The following is a 19047-nucleotide window of genomic DNA, read 5'->3' as shown; positions in this document are numbered from 1 at the left end:
ATTATTAACAAATGTTAATGTGCTGTCAAAAAAGGGGGCCTCAAGTGCCAAGTGGCGTCTGGTAGTTCCAACCCTGCCTTTGATGAGACTCTGGGGGATTAAGAATTAATAATGTATGTTTTCTCCTGAATACAAAACTGGACGTATGTTTGTTTTTGTAAAATTATCCAAAAAATGTAAAAAGGGGCAGAAAAATAAGTTTTCTTCTGTTTGTTCCATTTTCATTTCCCAAGATCTTGTGCAAGCTATTTTGTTTTTTTGTGGAAATGAAAATAAATGAAGGAATGAAAAACAGAAATTTGAATTTGTGAATTAGAATTAACTACTAGATTAAGCATACTTTAGAACTTTTAAAAAAGCTGAAATGTGGTGCCATTAACTACCCCCAAAAGTTGCACCGATGTATTTTACAGCTACAGCTCTTTTTCTGATTTTTTTTTTCATTTTTTTTGTCATCTTTATTCAACATAACATTAAAGATTACAATTTTTTTTGGATTACAATTTGTTTTAAGCAGGGCTTTTCAGCGTCTTTACGTCACTTCCGGGTGAAGTCGGACAGTTAAAAAAAATCTGGCTGCCATGAATTTATCCTAGATTGCTGCTAAGTGGCTCAAACAAGAGTAGTACATCCATGTCAAGACACAGGAAGAGTTTTCTAAGTTTTGCTCTGCTTTCGTGTACACTTAGGTGTACACGTTCCTGCTCACTAACCAGCTGTAAGTCGGTAAGTAGGTCGCTTAGGTTTCCGCGTTAGCTTGCTAGCAAATGCCGCTAGCTGGTTTCCTTGCTATAGAAAATAATGAAGATTTGATCGCTAACTAGATATACATCTTCATAAGAAAGTAAATAGTCTTATATTAATTTGTAGTTGCTTTTTTAGGGGTCTGTAATATGTTCTAATAGAGTATATATTAAACTAGCCAATTACGAGCCTAATATCAGTGTTGAGCATGTAGCATTAGCATGTTGCTTTTCCTGTGTAATTACTATAGCAGTCTATTTCTTTAATTTTCTTTTTCCCCCTACAAAAATGCTCACATCCAACATTTTACAATATATTTATTTACATTACACATTAAGTCCCCCCACCTATATTGGACAAATCTGAGAGAAACATGTTTAATGATGCTACCAACAAAGACCAATAATCCACAAATCATTGCCTCCTTCCTCTGCTTAGTTTAATCTCTCAGTGTCGGGATATCAACACGCTAATCTTTGTTTTTAGTAGTATAGGTGTACATTTCTTCTATTTTTATGATTTGAAAGGCTTTAAAAGAAATTAATCTACAGGTCATCCTGCCATTGTGATCTATATACAATATGATAGATGTGTTGTATTGTGATTTCGTTAGGATCCAGTCTGTTCACGGAGGAGATCCAAAAACCTTGGTGCTGTGCTTTGCTGTGGCAGCTGATTTCAAGACCAAAGCACGTCTAGATTAAAGTATGTTCTTTGTATCGTTTTGTTATTATTCAGGAGATCCTACGAGCAGGAATTTCACAAGAATTAACAACATAGCCATGGTATTTTAAAGTCATGATGAGGAAAAGTGAGAAGTTATATTACTGACCATCTTCCTGGATGTTTACTTATTTTTTATCTTACCTCATTGGCAGTTAATATGTATATCTTTGTTTTTTATTCACAGCACTGGACATAACTAAGCCAGAGTTTGCACTTATTCCTCTTTTAAAATAAAATAAAAACATAAACAATTACAGACCTCTATTTAGCCTTCCTAATTATTTGATGGATGCTTCACTTTAGGACAGAGCTGCTTATTCTTGGTCCTCGCGATTCACCACCCTGACTGTTCCAGATCTCCAAGCTCTGCTAGATGCTGATTAGCTCAATCGTCTCCAGATTCTGATTGAATGAACACACCTGGTCCAGGTAATCAGCAGCAAGTGGTGTAGGGAGAGCTGGAAAACTCAAGGACCAGGAATGAGCAACCCTGCTTTAGTATATCACGAATCAATGCATTAACTAAAAATAAGTTCCGTTTTGGGTAACAAAAATGTATTGCCAGCTTAATTTGAAGAAGCAATTCCAATATGTAAAATATAATGAATTGTATCAAAATTGTCTTTCCTTCCCTCCCAACGCTTAATATCTTTCTTGTTTAGATTCATACCAGAAGATGAACGGACTGTCCATACGAGAACTATGTTGCCTCTTCTGCTGCCCCCCTTGTCCCAGCCGCATTGCTGCCAAGCTGGCTTTCCTCCCACCAGAGCCCACCTATGCTTTACTCCCTGATCCAGATCCAAGTTCTGGCACTGCGCCTGTTACTGCCCCTAACTCTGGGGCTGTTCCCTCTTCTATTGGAGCCCCTGGACTGCGTTCTAGGCTTAATACTGGCAGTGGAAGTGACAGAGGAGGAGGAGGAGGAGGAGGGGGAGGAGGCGGTGTTGGTGCTGGCAGTGCTGGCACCAGCAGTACCGGTGGTAGTAGCAGTGAGGGTAGGTGGAAGCTTCATCTCACAGAAAGAGCCGAGTTCCAGTATTCACAGAGAGAGCTGGATGTGACCGACGTGTTTTTGACCCGATCAAGCCGAGGAAACAGGGTCGGATGCATGTATATACGCTGTGCCCCCAATGCAAGGTGAGAGACCTCATGCTAATGCCCACTTTTTTCTTTTTGTTTACGCACATTTCTACTCCATTTTTTGGTCAGAAACATCCTTACAGTTATAACTTTAATACGTTCAACACTTTTGCAGCTAACTTCTTTTCTCTGCTTGCCCTTTCCTCTGTTTTACTAAGGTTTACAGTGCTGTTTTCTCATGGAAATGCAGTAGATTTAGGCCAGATGAGCAGTTTCTACATTGGCTTAGGCACACGCATCAACTGCAACATCTTCTCCTACGATTACTCGGGTTATGGAGTTAGCACTGGCAAACCCTCTGAGAAGAACCTATACGCCGATATTGATGCTGCTTGGCACGCCCTTCGCTCCCGGTAAGTGGGTCAGAAGTTTTCTTTCTCATTCTGGGAAGACTTTGATATCGACAGCCAAAGTATCCACTGAAGCTCAGTCAGCTGATTAATTGTTACCAGCTTTCCACAACTGGCTAGAAACATTTTATTGAAGAAGGGTTGGACTGTTTTTCTTTTCAGACTTTTTCCTTCTGTCACAACACAGCCATTTCTTTGTTTTCTTTATTAAAAATCCCTGTTCTCTATGTTGGCCTTTAAGACTCTGGAGCTCCTCCTGACATTTATATGAGCACAACACTTTTTAAAAAAGACAACTAGTTATGACAAAAAAATAATTTCATGTGGGTATCAGACAGACAATTGAAAGAAATTGCAGAGTATTTACTTTGCCTTTAGAATAAATACCAAAAAAGGAATAACAAAGCCTTTAATATAATCGTGCTCTTTAAAAAAGAAAGTAGGATTATGGTGCAGGACAAGACTATACATTCATGCTAAAAAAAAACTGTCAGCAGAGTTATTTTACGTATACTTTTAACACGTGTTGCTTTTAGTGGGCTTCCAAAGAGTTTAGTTGTTTTACTCCCAAATTGATTTAACTGTTTTTCAAAGAGGATAAATGTGATGAACTTAAATTAAAAAAGACACTTTGTTTCTAACATTTAAAATGATTTATAAAATGGGTACTAATGCCTTATCATGCTATGTTCACTCTCAATAATGCACATTCAAGCGACTACTTTCAATCAAAAGTCTGAAATGTCCATTCTTGGCTTCACCATTCAAATTTCTTGCCTTCAAGCTATTGCTACACACATTTTAAAGACAGTTTTCAGGCTCTACATACGATACGACGCGCCTCTACCGAATGTGCATCGAAAGTTAAAAGGGTCGAACTTTGACCAATCAGGAACTCAGATTTGGTAGTGACGTATGGATGGCGTCCCTGTTAATTCATGGAAGTGCCAACCAGGGGAAAATTGATCATAAAGGAGAAATGTATATTTGCAATTTCTGCCCTGACAGAATTCTATGACACCAGGTCCTTCATTTATCGGAATAGAGCTGTGAAAGAAAAAGCCTGGAGCAGGACTCGCGAGGTTTGCAGCACTTCATGATTTCACAGGAAGCCTTACTTTGACTCTTACAAGACTCATGCACACACGCACAGCTCTTCTCACTGCTGCTGTTTTATGAGATGGGCAACAAACAGAAAAAGAAGCTGTGAAAAGTGTAGGTGGATGTTGCACCGCCGTGGATTTATATCAGTTTTTTTGGACTTTTTCTAGAAATAGCAGAATTTGTAATTGAAGTTTATGTCGGACACAGACTGCTCTGGTGGTTTGTCTGAAACTTTTCTGCTGGTTATTTATTAGTTGGTTTATGTTTGTTTAAAATGTTGGCATAAGATAAACATTGAGTAGTTCTGAATTTATATAAAATGACCTAAAAATCTGACATGTAATGGTTGCGATTTTAAAATGCTATAGATGCAATTTGTTAACCAAATATTTGTTGTGATTTAATTTCAAATCAAATTACATTTATATGATGTAAATACTATCGTTTTGTTCTGTTTTCTCCTTTTGTTTAATGCCATGATGTGTTTTAGACGATAATTGAATAAATACATCTGAACGTTTTTGAGTCTATGAAGTCCAGATATGTTTTTCTTTTAAAATACACGGATTTGTGTTTCAGGTATGGCATAAGTCCGGAGAACATCATCCTGTACGGACAAAGCATTGGCACGGTGCCCACGGTAGACCTAGCGTCGCGGTTTGAGTGTGCCGCTGTGGTCCTTCACTCTCCTCTCACCTCTGGAATGCGAGTGGCGTTCCCCGACACTAAGAAAACATACTGCTTTGACGCCTTTCCAAAGTAAGTCCACCTTAAGTCCCCAGAAGCAGAAAGACATTTACTATTGGGACAGGCCTGGTTACAATATTATAGCCATACATTCATTTCTGCTGCATCTCAAGTGGCCGACTGGATTCCTGTTACTCAGCTCTGTTGCATTCACAGTCAAGTAACCTGAACCGTGCTATTCATCAGACAATGGCCGGTTCTCAATTACCCCAGATCACAGTAGGCCGTTTCAGTTTTTTTTAAAGTTGTGTACCAAAGTTCATGAATTACAAATGGGTGATGAAAGGATTCATTTGTTAGCTTACTGTTAGTGTGCCTCTTGCTGATTGTAGAAGGACAATCCAGTGAAATGTTATTCATATTTTCTTTGGTTCTGAGGATTTTTTCATGATTTCCTTCGGCCTAGAGTAGAACCAAAAGTCCCCGCATTCTGTGGTGAAACTTGGTCATATCAGGTCAGCAAGTGATCCTGTAAGCAGTAGAAGACACGTTGAAAGATTAGACGTGGGAATCTAAATACTTGGATGTTACAACAGAGTTTAAGTGTCTACCTGTGATTGGATCATCCATCACCTGGACCCATGTTAGCCACAGGTCCAAGCAGCTTAATGGGTGTAATCCCACCATCAGATAGCTTAATGGCCAACAGATCTGTAAGGTGACTAAATATCACAAAACGTATCTCAGAAGGATTGACCTTGTGAAAACTAAAAGTGGTGGATGTCTGTTAATGTGCAATTAAAGAGAATTGACCCTTAATGAGAAACTGATGAAAGAGCTGAAGTTTCAAATGTGAGAACATGTAGTTTAGGAAACTCCAGAAACTGCTTATTGCTCACTAAGTTTAAAAAAAAGGGAGAAAAACACAGTTACAGTTCTGCAAAAACAGGTAAAAGAAACAAGTCCAAGAATCTTAAAATTTAAAAGAATTGTACTTAAATAAGCAAAAAAAAAATCTACCAAGGGTTTTAAGAAATGTGGTCTTTCCAGCAATTCCTAATTTAAACATTTAAAATTGAAGACCTATAACGAAGATTGGCTTGCTATTGAAAAAAGTTCTTAGTTTGAAGTAACTCGACTGTTCGTCCTAAAACAACTTTTTAGATTCGCATAGAAAGAAAAATTACAATTAAAGAACTCCCGGAAAGCAGATTTTAGGTTGTGACATAACTTATAATTCTTTTCCTATTCTTTTTTACGGTGATGTTTATTTTGATCTCCTAATTTTCTAAATCTTCCAGCATCGAGAAAGTATCAAAGATCCCGTCTCCAGTGCTCATCATCCACGGTACTGAAGACGAGGTGATCGATTTCTCTCACGGCCTGGCCCTGTTCGAGCGCTGTCCCAAGGCCGTGGAGCCGCTGTGGGTGGAAGGCGCCGGTCACAACGACATAGAGCTTTACAGTCAGTACTTGGAGAGGCTACGGCGCTTCATCAACCAGGACCTCGCTGCACAGCACACCTGAGAAACGAACAACCTCTCTGGTTTTGTATGTATGACAACTAGTGTGTGTATGTGTGTGTGAGTGTGTGCGTGTGTGCGTGGTAGCATGTGTGCAAAACAAAACATCAGCACATTTGCATTTCAGTCTGAAAGGGAAAGCGTCATTTGGGTCACATCTTTGTGTCTTTTAAACACCACACTTAGAGGTTAAAAATAAACACAACCAATGACTTGTTTCCTGTTTTTTAAGGCCAGGTCCTTTTACAAACCGTCAGTACATCCATCCTCGGTGTTTAGAATCATAAAGTCAACAACCCAGCCATGAGCTGCAGCTGCAAGATGTGTTGACCTACTGAAATTGGGAAGTAACTACAATCTCTTTTCTCTAAACAGACGCACAGATGGCGTTTTAAAGTGTGATGTGCTGGTGAATGCATGTGTCATGGTGCGTGCGTGCGTGTGTATGTGAAGATCTCTGTGGACCTGTGAGACCTGAATAATGTGTAGACATGTCGGCATGCGTTGCCAGGACATGCTGGTCGAAATGAAGGACATCCTGATGACTTGGACAGCTGCAAGTAAAGGAAGCTGAGGGAGACTTATCATTGCTGTTTATTTTATTTTGAAAGTGTGTATGTCTAAAGAATACCTCCCCGCTTTGGCCGCTTCTTTTTCCAGTGGACATATACTGGTGTCGCCTCCTTTTGAATGAACCTCCATCGGACTGCCAGGGCATTCCCCAAGTGTTGCTTCAGCTGACACCTTCCTGAACTTTAGGCTGGTTTAAGACTTCTCTGGCATTTTCTGGTGCCAGTTCGGATGATAACACTAAAACTCTCCTGGGATGCTTTTACACTCTCATATTTTCACTTTTCTTTTCCCTTGTGAATCCGATTAGACAATGACTTGCTCCTGTGTTTCGCCCAGGCATCAGCCTTTACCTCTCCTCACAATTGTATTAATAAAGTTTCAGGAAACACATTGCATTTCCCTTAGCGAGTGCGCAGTCTGTAGCACACATTCAATTTGTAGGTTGGTTCAATCGATGCAAATGCAGATCTGCTCTGTGATTCACTTTAGGTTGGCTCCTAACAGATGGATCTTCTGTCAAGCAGTAGTTGATTTTTGAAAAGCAAAAGGTGCACATTACAGTTGTAGAAATGTTTTTTTTTTCTTTTTTCTTTTTTCTTTTGGAGACACCATGTCATTTCTGACCGGAAAAAAGAAGCTAGTTGACAGAATTTCCTTTCACCTTTGGGCAGAAACACTTTTGCATTTCCGTTTTTCACATAAAGTTTAGCAGAAAATGACTGGTTTTCACTTGATAAATGGAGAGCTTTTCAACTGTCCCTTTAAAAAAAAAAAAGTTCAAATGTCTGGCAATGCTTGTAATTCTGAACAATTTTGTACTTCGAACACGATGCTTTGGTTACATTTCATGCTTCAAATCCGACTAGAGACAAATGATCTGCTTAGATCGCCACGATAATGAAGCTTGTGTCTGTTTTCCTAATAACAATCATGCTTCAGGACTACAGTTTACTTCCCGTGAAGCGCTCAGCACCACACGTCGGCCTCCTTTCACAGACCGTGGCACATTTCTCGGAAGACCTCGACATGATTGCCCCTTGACTTGATTTTCATAGTGTGGAGGTGTTTTCCCACCACGCTCGTGGATGTTGTGACTAACAGTGACCAGGATGGAACATCATGCCTACTCTCGCTCTGTTTTGACCTCTGTCGCCCCTAAGTGTACAGTAGCTCTCTTATGGGTGGCAGCACGCTTCTAATGTCTGACACAAGCCATACTTGAGCCTCTCACTGTTGGTGTGGTGCAGGTTCCACCACACACACACCTTTGCACATCAGCACACACACCCAAACACTACATACAAACACTTATATTTACACATTTATATATATATATATCTATATATATATATCAGATCAAGCATGACAAAAGCAGGTCTTAAGTTCAGCACTATTGTACAAAGCATCCAAAGTGTAATAAGGGTATAAATGTTTTTTTTTCTCCTTTTTTTTGCTGTGTTTCTACAGGCCAGCGCTGAGGACATTGTGTTGATATGAACTAATAGGTTCTGAGAGTAAATCAGACTAACTACCGGTTGTGACACAGGAGACCGATCAGTTCCAGTGGTAGTGGCTGTGTTTTGTGAAAGGGAACATCTATATATATATATAAAACAAAAACAAAAAAAACTAGCACTGTTTCTGATGACTCCATTTTTGGGAGGACAAGAGGCTCATGAAGCCAAGCAGGAGCCCTCACACCACTCGCGTCCTGTCATCCTCTTGAGCAGGAAATGTTTTCATCATGTTCGCTTTTTGTCTCTGATATCTCAAAAAAAGAAGGAAATCTGTCTGTTTCTAAGAGGATCTGAGCCGTTTGGGGAAAAAAAAAAAGACATTGAGTGTGAGCTCCTCACTCTGAAAGTTAAGGGTCGTTGTCATTTTTTCCTGGACAGCTTATCAGGGAAAACAAATGGAGTGTCATTGAGTCATGGGGTCACAGAAACTGGGTGGATCGTACTGTTTTATTAATGCACCACTAAGGTTGACATATATTGTATTCTCTGGCCTTGAATGTGTATTGAAGGGGTGGGTGGGGGGGAGGGAGGGGGCTTGCACAGTAAAAACTGTATGCATGTCTATTGTGTTTTTGCAGAGCAAATGAGACATTATGTATTGTGTAGTCTATGTGAGGGTAAAGCTGAACTCATGCTGTTGGAACAGTGAAGCGCTTTTTTTTTTGTAAAAAAAAAAAAAAAAAAAAAAGAAGAGAGAGACTTGTGAGATTTAAAAAAAATGCTAATACTAACTGATGTATTGTTGGTTTTTGTGCTAGAGCTTGAGTGGGGCAGTTATAAAACAGTGGGGGGGGGGGTCTAGATATTACTAGTGGACTGTTTCTATGGTTATTGTACTTACCTATTCTATTTGTTTTATGATTTGTATGTTAACAACCCATGATGCTTTTTTTGAACTGAAAAAAACATGTAATTAAATTCATGGGATTGAATCTTGACCTTTTTATGGACAATAATAAAATCACTTATGTACAAAACACCAAAGTGGGTTTATTTAAAACATTTATTTTCTATTGTATTAAAAAAAAAAACAGCTATAGTACAATGAGTGAAAGGTAGTCGTACAGAGTTAAAGATTGAAACACTGAATAAATAGGAGTCCATGCACTATAAAAACAGCAGTCATGCACCGAAACAAAAAAATGGTCTTGAAATAGAATTAAACACAAAAAGAGAAGTAGTTGAATAAATCCACCTGTGCAGCATTGAATTTTTGGGGATGACTGCCCTCTTCTGGTTAGTTCTTGTCACTGCATCTTTAATGTTGCTACATTTTTTACTCAAAATTAGAACGAGTTGGCACAATTTTTTTTAACACAAGGTCACAACATGTAAAGACGGTGATTTCTTAATTGGGCTTTGCTGCTTGTCGAGTGTCTTTGATGTAGATCTTATGCTGTAGCGTTGAGTATTTTATTTATCTAAACTGAACATGCTGTCCTGCAGCCTTTTCTGCCATTTATCTGTATGTGGCCTTGTTCAGAAATCCCAGAATCCTCTTTATACCATTGTAAAAAAAAAAAAAAAAAACAGATTCTCTTGTAACCCTTGTGCTATCCACGGCACTTTAATATTGGGAGTGGGGTCATCTGGACCCCACAACACAGCACACGGGATTTTAGAGATTCAATAAGCCGATTTAACAAAAAAAAAGGTTTGCAGTGTGGAACATTTACAACCTTCATATTTGAATTGTGCTACATCAAAATGCTCAGAATTGTAGTTGGAAAAAGCTTTTGTTAGCTTGCTGCCTGTGGCTATGCTTCTTTCACCTGTGGGGGGGAAAAAAACAAAGAAAACAGCATGAAAGAAAATGACAACATCTGAGGGAAACATCAACCTTTTTACAAAAAAAAAAAACGCATTCACAGCATAAAAATAGAAGAAAATGCCTGAATCTCAGTAGTGTCAACTCAAAACCACAGATTCTGTTGGAGTGGATGGAAGTGGAGCTCATCTTTTATAAGCATTTAGTTCCATAACTGCCCATAATCACATGGAAAATTGTCATTTAAAGTCAGACTTTTCTCTCAAGCTTTTAACATTCTGTTTCTTGTAATAGGTGTGAATCTCTGGAATGTGATTTCTTTGTCACATTGTTGTCTTAAAACCAGCAGAGCGACACATTTAATCTGATCAGACAGAAGTGAAGGTTTAAAAAAAAAAAAAAAATCCAAACTAAAACCGGTTGGTGTAACCTCACTTTTCCCTTTACACGCACCTGAACACATTTCCCTCTGCAGTAACTTAACTCATTTCAGCTGCCTGCCTCTACATCTACTCACTCTGTGTAGTGCGAAGTCAAATCATTTATGGCTCCCAAAAAGTTCAGCTGCTCCTCCAGAGCTGTGATCTTCAGCCCGATGTACCCGGATGCCACCACCATCAGCAACAGTCTGTGCCAAGATGGGAACGGGGTGCAAAAATCGGATCATCTCAGTCGTTAAAACAGAAATATGTCGGATAAAAGGTATCAGAACATTCCATCGCCGTGTCACCTGAGTGGAAATCTTAATCACATTTGTAACTGACATCTTTAGGATGACTTTCCTTCCTTAAGAGCTGTACAGTTATGCAGAAATTCTGCATACTTTCACTTTGATTAACCTAAAAACTGAACTCGTCAAACAAGTGTTTTAACAATCATGGTTTGAAACTTTCAATTGGTCCTTTATTAAGGAAATAAAAACATTGGGGTTACATGATGAGAAAACTCAAAGACATTAAGCAGTTTGGGTTTGACTGCTGTAGCCCACTTAGTCTCTTTTTAAAATCACACATTTGCTTAACCCTTGTGCTATCTTGTGGGGTCCAGATGACCCCACTGCAGACGATAACGTGCCTTAGAGGCACGTTATCGTCTGCAGTGGGGTCATCTGGACCCCACAAGACAGTGCGCTGAACCTTTTTTCTTCAATGATTTGTGATCTTCACTGGTGTCCATGGATTACATGAAATCTTTCCACCTTTATCTACCTTTGTCATGGTAGGGAGAACACGTCAATGTAAGGGTGGGGGGTCATCTGGACCCAACAAGATAGCAGAAGGGTAAAAGTCCCACTCCATTTATATTTTTTTCTATTATATATGTCAATTATATATAGGCGGTTTTCAGCCAAAATCAAAAAGCCTGTGTGTCTTCTTTTTTTTTTAAACTGCAGAGCAGTTGGGAGCTCGGATTGTGGGCGGGACTGTTGGCGTGGAGCTTAGCTCCGCCCCTTTCCCATCCACTTACACTTTCCCCTGCTAGCTTATAGCACCTCACATGCCCAAGTGAGCAAAAAAAGAAGGAAATACTCAGATGCATTTGAATCCTAAATTATTTGATACATATTGCCACAAGAACATGCTACAAATAGGATTTTCCTTGCTGCTGGGGACTTGGTGTCACTTCAAACCGAAAAGGAAACTGCTAGCTAAAAGTTCAAAAATCGTAGCATTATGACATGAAGAGCTCTGCACTCACAGTATGATGAAGACAAAGCTGATGGCGCCCAAATTCTTTGCTTCTCTTAGAAATAATGGCATCACTTTCTCCACAGCCCTCCAGATCCACCACATATCTAAAGAAGGAAAAAGGTGACTTTGTCTCTCTGTCACGTGTGTTTGCTCGCTCATCGCTTATGTTTACATACCTCTACGGTCTGCATGTCTAGGGTTGTTTGGACGGGGAGAACTGCATCTGCAGGGAGCTGAAAACAGAAAAACATATTCATGTTCGATGCAATTTTTAATCAATTCTGCTAGTAATAAATGACTAAAGGGTGGCACTTCTACCTTCACTAGAATTAGCCGGGAGGATGCTGTCAAAGCAGATGCTGTTGACATCTGGATCTAGACTGTCATCTAAACTGGAACGACCCGAGACCTGCAGAGCAGGAAACAGACATCAGGGATTGTTTTGCATTCTTCATCCGCTTATTTAGTTTTTAAGTCTGACGGTATCTTGAGGAGAAACTTACCCTGTCATGATCTGCTTCATTTTCTGTAGAGGAGGGGTTGGGGCTGCTGTTTGCAGTCTCCTGTTCCTAGGGAACAGAAACAAGTCTGTTCATGCCTTCATAATTGTGTATAGAGCAACGTTCACACTGGGCAGGCGTTCAGGAACGCTGTAAAAGTACATTCTTGAACGCGCATTTAGCATATGGTGTTCACACTGTTCAGGAAGGGAGGGGCTTCTTCTTTTCTACCCTTTACTAGTGCATGTCCGCCACCTATAAATGGAAGAGGTATAATGCCAAATGCCAACGCAGTACAAATCTCACTAATCTTTCTCCAAGCTTTTTGACTTCACAGCTCTATTCGGATGCATGAAAGACTTGAAAGACTTGTGTGAATTAATGTTTAAGTGAACTTAGTTTAGAGGCATTCCTGCAGTACCTGTGTGTGTGAGCAGATGTTTTGGAGCAGTCTGTAACACATCTCACGGTTTCTCAAAGATGCAAACGAATACTAAAAGAGAAGAAGAAGAAAGAATGGGTTAAATCTGCACCAAGAAATTTACATTTTTCTGTTTCAAGGAACTTTATTTTAAAAAAAAGAGGCGTGGCAAGATGTCCAAGTAGCTTGTAGACCAGAATAAAAATCAAAGTTTTTTTAACCCTCAACTAGAGCAGTAGTCCATTAAAAATTGAGCTCCTCTTAAAAAGAAAGCAAAACAAAAAACTGAAGTTACATAACGATAAAACACAATAATATTTGCAATGCAGCTTTTTTTTTTAAAAATCCGTTTCCTGTTCATTTTAGCAGCAACATCACCAAACTGTAAAGGATCCATTTAGCATCATAATGTGTAGTTTTTGTCAGTCAACTCGTTGCGTGGCACAGAATGACTCCTAATTGAGATCTGTGAATGCGTGTGCAGCGTCTGACCTTCTCTGCAGTGGATGTTTGGATGGAAAGCATAGACAGAGCCGAGTTTTGCTTCTTGACCTGCGACACGCTGGAAACTGGGATCACCACCTGCAGTGGAGCAGAAACGGATGACTCAGGCTTCACAACAGCAACACATTCACTCGAATATTCCCTTAAAATATGCACAGAAACAGAAAACCTAACACCATGTCTATATGAGTTTTACAAAGTCATGAAAGCTCATAAATTCTGAGGATTAGAGTTGTTTTCTATATAAAACCAGGCTTTTACACGTTTAGAAATGTGCCGATTAAAGACCCACTCCAATCATCTTTTGACCTATTGTAAAAGTGTTCCCAGTGCTCTTTTAATCATAATTGTGCTTTTTTTCCAACCAAAAAAACAACTGTTGTTTTTCTAGGACATATAGCTTCTGCAGAGCAGCAGAAGTTAATTAAAAAATTTGCCTGTGGGTTGTGGGTGGAACTGTTGGTGGTATAAACCCCCTCACACCCCCAACCTCACATTAACCTAACATGGAGCAACAAAAATGGCGAGCAATATCAAAGATACCCAGCCGAACCGTTTTGAGCCAGATTCCAGCTCAGATGAGGAAAACAAAGACGCATGATTCTAGTTATCTGTAAGTAGATCCATCAGAATGAAGCGGAGCAGAGAGCGCGTTGGCCACCCAACGTATTTTTAGGTCACAAATACGCTCTTTACAAACTGCATTTCTTCACCTGCTCCTGATTCACAGTGATTTAAATAAAGAAATACTCAGAAATGCATTTATTATCGTCTTTTTTTTTTTTAGATACGTCCTCCATCGTGAGAAAAATACAACAAAACCACATAGAATCACCAAAAAGACGCTTTTCATTGGAATGAGTCTTTAAGTATGACTTCAGGTGTGTGAAATCAGGTATTAGCTATCATGCATTACCTTGGTGTCTGTGAACAGCACAGATGAGTGGAAGCAGACATGGTGCTCCGAAACGAAGAGCTTCCCGTGATACAGAACCTCTTTTTGCAGGGCACAGGTGAACGCTGAAGCAAACAAGTGGAAAGCTTTAGATAAACTCTGAGGAATAAAATAAAAAGTGTCACTTCCATAACCGAGGCATGTCCACTGAATCATTTACAGACTACACAGCCTATGGCAGGAAGTCATCTACCAGAAAAGACATCAGGGACACGATGTGAAGGACAGGAGGGGGAAGTCGTTTCCATAATCAATACAGGCGAGTGAGTAACTCAGACAACTCACTGTGGGTCAGGTTCTCCTCTTCAGGAATCTCTGGAAACAGCTTGTGGAAGCTCTTTTTGTACTTCTGGAAGCTCTGCGGGAACAAACAAAAGAAATCAGTGAAGCCTCAACAAAATGGGGTTTCACTTTGAACACAACAAAAGGTGGTTGGGCAACACACCTTTGCTAAAACAAACCGTTTTCCTCAAGGGGACAGTCAAAATGAGTTGTGACCAGAGAGTTGACTTTTATTGCTTTGTGATGTGACCGCTTTCTTTAACACTTTGAGTGCCATTTGCTTTGGTATTTTAAACTTCTATCTCTAAATGCCTGCATTTTCTTCAACATCTAAATGAGTAGGTGGAGAAATTAATAAATTCCTTTATTTAGAGTCAAGAAAAAACTAAAACTGATTATAACACTTTAAAAGAAAATCAAAGATATAACAAATTAAGAAAAAATTGTTTTTTAAAAGTTTCTCTAAATCCCACTTTGATGGTCTGTTTTAAACGCTTTCCCACTGGTCTTTAATGATGATTATGTTGTTTATAGCCAAAATAAAAAAAAAATCCAGTGTTGTTTGATAGAACAAAGTTTCTGCAGAGCGGCAGGTGTTTGTTTGTTAGAAATTCCCCTCTAAATTGTGACCCGTTGCTGTGGAATAAGCCTGCTTCCCAACATGTGTCCGTTTACACCGCTAGCTTACAGCCCCAACCTAACATTATCGGTTCAACAAAAGTAGCGAGGTATATTGGAGCTTTCCAGCCGTACAACTTTGAGCCGGATTCCAGCTCAGAAGAGGGAAATGAAGAGGCACATGGATCTATTTGTCTGCAAGTGGATGCATCAGAATGGAGCAGAGCACGGAACTTGTTGCTTGCCATTTTAGGTTCTACACTATACCTACAAGATTTTCCCAACTGCATTTTTTTGTCTGCTCCTGATTCACAATGATTTACAGAACTACTCAAGTTTAATGTTCTTTATATGGGTCCTCTACCACAAGAAAAATGTCATAAGAACAAGTTAAAAACACAATTTTCATCTTTAAGCTGATTCTCTTTCTTAGAAAATGTGATAAAGTAATCATAGAGGAAACCAAAAGATAATGTTAAAGCAGACTCACATGACTTCTGTTGAGGCTGTCGGATCTGTCAAAAACATCTTCAGTTGTGTTTATTTCCCTGAAGACAAAGATAAAGATTTTTTTTGTTTAAGAAGCTGCATCAACAGCACGAAAGCTCAAACCTTTAACCTCATTTTCCTGCCAGTTTCCCCTCCAGGCTGAGTGGTTTCTGAAGTCTGTGTTACCTGAGGGGCATTCTTGCATCAAGGCTGGGGTTGAACTGTTGAGTCTCCTGTGCAGCTTCCTGGAAGCTCGGCTTCAGACTGGATTTCCTGCTGGAGAGGCTGTTGCTTCTTCCCCCGCCAACTGGTGATGATGGTCCATTCGGACTGGTGACCCCAAATGAAATGGGACGGATGACGTCACATTAAAGCTCGCCACAGAGACCAAACAGAACGAAAGCCTTTCATTTTTAAGAGCTTTAAGCTTTAAGAGCTCAGGGGAAACCTACCCTAAATGAGAGTTCCTTGAACAACAATAACAAAAGTAAGTTTACACAGTTAGACCCTTATTATATCTGAGATTACAACATGAGAAATAAAAAAAGAAAATATTTGACGGAACTTTTGATTAGTCCGATGATTCTTCGGAATTAATTATCACGGACATTTTTCTTCAGGTCGTTACAAAATAACATATTTTACCACAAAAGGCAAGCATACACTAATTTAAAATAAATATAATCCAAAAGAAACTCAGGGACGTGGCGCAGACGCAAACATGCTCACCTGCCGCTGCTGTCCAGTGAGAATTTCCTGGTTTTGTGATTCATTGTTCAGCGTCAAAACGTTTTGTCAGTCAGCCACACAAAACTTCCCGGGCGAAACGGCCTTGTTACACCTCTTTACATCGAATTCAATGAGTCGCTTCGTTTGTTGTTTCTTTTCTTTCTTCTTGTTCACTCTATGAAAATAGAAACATACCGCCCACTCTTCGTTTCTAGCCAATCAGCTATCAGCAAAGTCAGCTTTGGGGCGGGGCTTCCCGTCTTCACGGGTGCAGACATGTTTGCAAAGTCAGGTGAACAGCGCCCTGTTAAAAACCGTCAGGCGATTTAGAAACGACAATCACGTTCCTGTGGCATGTAGTCTGTCCAGCCCGCGCAGATAATCAGCCGGAGCGACAAAAGCCTCCAACGCACATATACAACACCTGACAGCTTTACACGAACGTTTTAGTTTTAACCTGTCACCTACCTGCTTTTCTTTCATTTTTAATATGGCTATCATGCCTGTAACCAAATTCAAAACACTATAGGAAACCAGCAAAAGTACGTGAATTAACAAATAAATGAACATTTAATGATGAAAAAAGGACAAATAAGCTAAATGTTTAATGATAACGTTACAAATGTATGGAAGCTCACTTATTTGATTTGCGGTTTATTCATGTTTTATTCATTGATTGGTAAAAGTCAAAGAATGAAAAATAACTGTAATAATACACATAACTATCAAAACTATTAATCATATTACAATTTCTTGTTAAAAACGCAACATCTAACCCATACATTTACTTATACATTTACCTAAGTACATTTCTTTTTACAGCAATAATTAGGAATATTGCTCAAGAAGAAGTTTAAAAACAAAATTTTTTTTTACCTCAAAAATTGTTAGAGTAACGCCTTATCTTTTACGGTGAAATTCTGACAACCCCAACTGCCAGTTTTTTTTTTTTTTACCATATAGTTTACAGTAATTTTTAGAGTGTAAAATGAAATGTTGGATAAAAATGCCCAATTAATTTAATGCTATTATTTAGAGGAACTATGAGCGTGTTATAAAACAAAATACAAAAATATCACAAATACATAAAATTCTGAACTGTACAAATGCCAATTGTTGAAAAAGATCCCTTTCCTGTTGTGTTTCTCTGATGACTCGAGATGTTGTGTTGGTACTGAATGCAGTTAATGGATTCAAATAAAATCTGCCTTCATTTCCATGACTGATTTTGTCTACAGACAAATAATGAAAGTTACTGGATGTGCACCTCCTGATAAATCCATTAAGGAAGTGCTGCATCAAAGCCTGACAATAACAATCCTTTACAGAACAATGCATTCCTCTAACCTTCTTTTTCCATGCTGGTTAACTCAGCTTTTTCACTTTTGCACGTCACCACACATGACATTCTTTTTTTTTTTTTTTTTTTTTTTTTTTTTTTTTTTTTTTTTTTTTTTTAACCTTGTCCTGTCCAACAGCTGGGCAAACAGATGAGAGCTGAGGGCCTCTTGTGTTGGACATATTTTATTTTAACAAGAGGGGTTATTCATCTTCAGACAAACCAAAGGTATGTCTGAATAAACCCCTTTTGTAATTGAGGCCAAACTTTATTAATTTCAATCATGTTTGAAAATCTTTGGTGTTGGACCGGACGGAAAAGGAAAGAGGGGAACAAGAGAGAGGGACGTTAGAGAGAGGGGGGGGTAGGAGGGTGATAATAGGAGGGGAAGGGGGGTAAGACCATGAAGCAGCATAGAGCAGACAGGTTTACTGGTTGTTTATCGTTACGGTACGGTTCAAATGTAGTACAAAAAGGGCGGGGCCTGTTCACACACACTCAAACATTATCAACACACCTGCTAGCCGCAGAAATGTCCACATGTCAACATGCACACAAAACAGATAGTGTTCACGAACGCATACCTATGCCTTTAAACCAACTAGTGTGAAATCTTTCAGTCATTCAATCATGCAAACTATTAGTGCAAAGGTGAGCTAACACCTGTGCTCAGGTGAGTGTTTATGTTCTTCTAAAATGGATGGTGGAATGTGAAAAGAAGGAGGAGGAGCGCCCAGCCACCCCCACACCCATACCCCCGCCGCAGCAGCAGCGGCAGCCGGAATTCCCCCAGCGCCACACGGGAACAGGCAGGGAACAACCGCCCCCCGGGCGACCAAGACCGCCACCCAGGCCAGGGCCAGCAGGACCGCCGCGAGGCCCCCAGAGCCAGAGAGCAGGGAGGCGCAGAGGGAAAGAGAGCGCCGCCCCAGCCCAGCCAGGAAAGCAGCCCCCCGCCGCGCCGGAAGAGCCCAACGCAGGGCCCCACCGGAGAGGGACGCCCACAGCCCCAGACGAGCACCCCACCACCACCCAGGAGTTCCGGGCATCCCCCCGCCCCGACCCCAGGTACGAGCCAGGACCCCCCAAGGGAGACCCGCTCCGCACTCCAGGCAGCCACCCACCCGGCCCACGGTTGGTCCAGGTAGGAGCAAGGCAGGGGCCCGCCGCCCCCGCCCAGGAGGGGGGAACCCCGGGGAAAAAAAAAAGGGCGGCCCATAAGGGATGTTATAAATATGGCCCGACCAGGCTCGGCCATTTTGGAAGTTTGGCGGGGCCCAGCGCCCAGGGGCAAGGACCAGGACCCACCCCCCAGGGACACGAACACCCCCGGCTCAGGTGTAATATGAACCCCCCCACCGTGCGGAGAGAGCACCGCATAAAA

At 40.3% G+C, this 19047-nt stretch overlaps 3 protein-coding genes across 7 annotated transcripts in view; 1 reads left to right on the top strand and 2 right to left on the bottom strand.

Moving 5' to 3' along the window:
* LOC101169812 (semaphorin-6B) overlaps positions 1-1854 on the bottom strand; it is a 41217-nt gene extending 39363 nt beyond the window's left edge. The window contains exon 1 of the mRNA XM_023965542.2: positions 1730-1854. The gene's annotated coding sequence lies outside the window, so the exon portion shown is untranslated. The remainder of the gene's footprint in view (positions 1-1729) is intronic.
* Positions 535-9351, top strand: abhd17aa (abhydrolase domain containing 17A, depalmitoylase a). Of its 5 annotated transcripts, XM_078935668.1 has the most exons (7): positions 535-726; positions 1358-1449; positions 2133-2610; positions 2772-2966; positions 4647-4826; positions 6056-6305; positions 8318-8870. In XM_078935668.1, exons 3-6 carry the CDS (start codon positions 2147-2149, stop codon positions 6279-6281), a joined length of 1065 nt encoding a protein of 354 aa, XP_078791794.1. In that variant the 5' UTR covers positions 535-726; positions 1358-1449; positions 2133-2146; the 3' UTR covers positions 6282-6305; positions 8318-8870. The 5 variants fall into 5 exon arrangements, with proteins under 5 accessions (XP_078791794.1, XP_078791795.1, XP_011484987.1 ...); XM_078935669.1 differs by having other exon boundaries at positions 546-718; positions 6056-9351; XM_078935667.1 differs by lacking the exons at positions 535-726; positions 1358-1449 and adding an exon at positions 1792-1899.
* A 1-nt stretch (position 9352) lies between these two features.
* On the bottom strand, positions 9353-16531 carry LOC105356228 (uncharacterized). The gene is made up of 13 exons (XM_023965543.2): positions 16325-16531; positions 15782-15925; positions 15597-15654; positions 14492-14564; positions 14168-14271; positions 13240-13329; positions 12748-12819; positions 12330-12395; positions 12145-12235; positions 12003-12059; positions 11834-11930; positions 10653-10763; positions 9353-10139 (listed from the first exon to the last, which is right to left on the bottom strand). Exons 1-13 carry the CDS (start codon positions 16366-16368, stop codon positions 10136-10138), a joined length of 1011 nt encoding a protein of 336 aa, XP_023821311.1. The 5' UTR covers positions 16369-16531; the 3' UTR covers positions 9353-10135.
* Positions 16532-19047: the final 2516 nt, after the last annotated feature.

The sequence above is a fragment of the Oryzias latipes genome, chromosome 17 (assembly GCF_053564925.1).
Source record: "Oryzias latipes strain Hd-rR chromosome 17, Olatipes_Hd-rR_3.1".
NCBI lineage: Eukaryota > Metazoa > Chordata > Actinopteri > Beloniformes > Adrianichthyidae > Oryzias > Oryzias latipes.
Note: the sequence above shows the minus strand (reverse complement) of the source record. Positions and strands in the feature narration are given on the sequence as shown.

Coding starts and splice junctions, on each gene's coding strand:
- abhd17aa (XM_078935667.1), top strand. Junction 2,611..2,771: donor CGCTGTGCCCCCAATGCAAG/GTGAGAGACCTC, acceptor TGTTTTACTAAG/GTTTACAGTGCTGTTTTCTC. Junction 4,827..6,055: donor TGCTTTGACGCCTTTCCAAA/GTAAGTCCACCT, acceptor TAAATCTTCCAG/CATCGAGAAAGTATCAAAGA.
- LOC105356228 (XM_023965543.2), bottom strand. CDS start 16,368: ATGAATCACAAAACCAGGAAATTCTCACTGGACAGCAGCGGCAG. Junction 15,655..15,781: donor GATGCAAGAATGCCCCTCAG/GTAACACAGACT, acceptor CTTTGTCTTCAG/GGAAATAAACACAACTGAAG. Junction 12,820..13,239: donor AAACATCCACTGCAGAGAAG/GTCAGACGCTGC, acceptor CTTCTCTTTTAG/TATTCGTTTGCATCTTTGAG.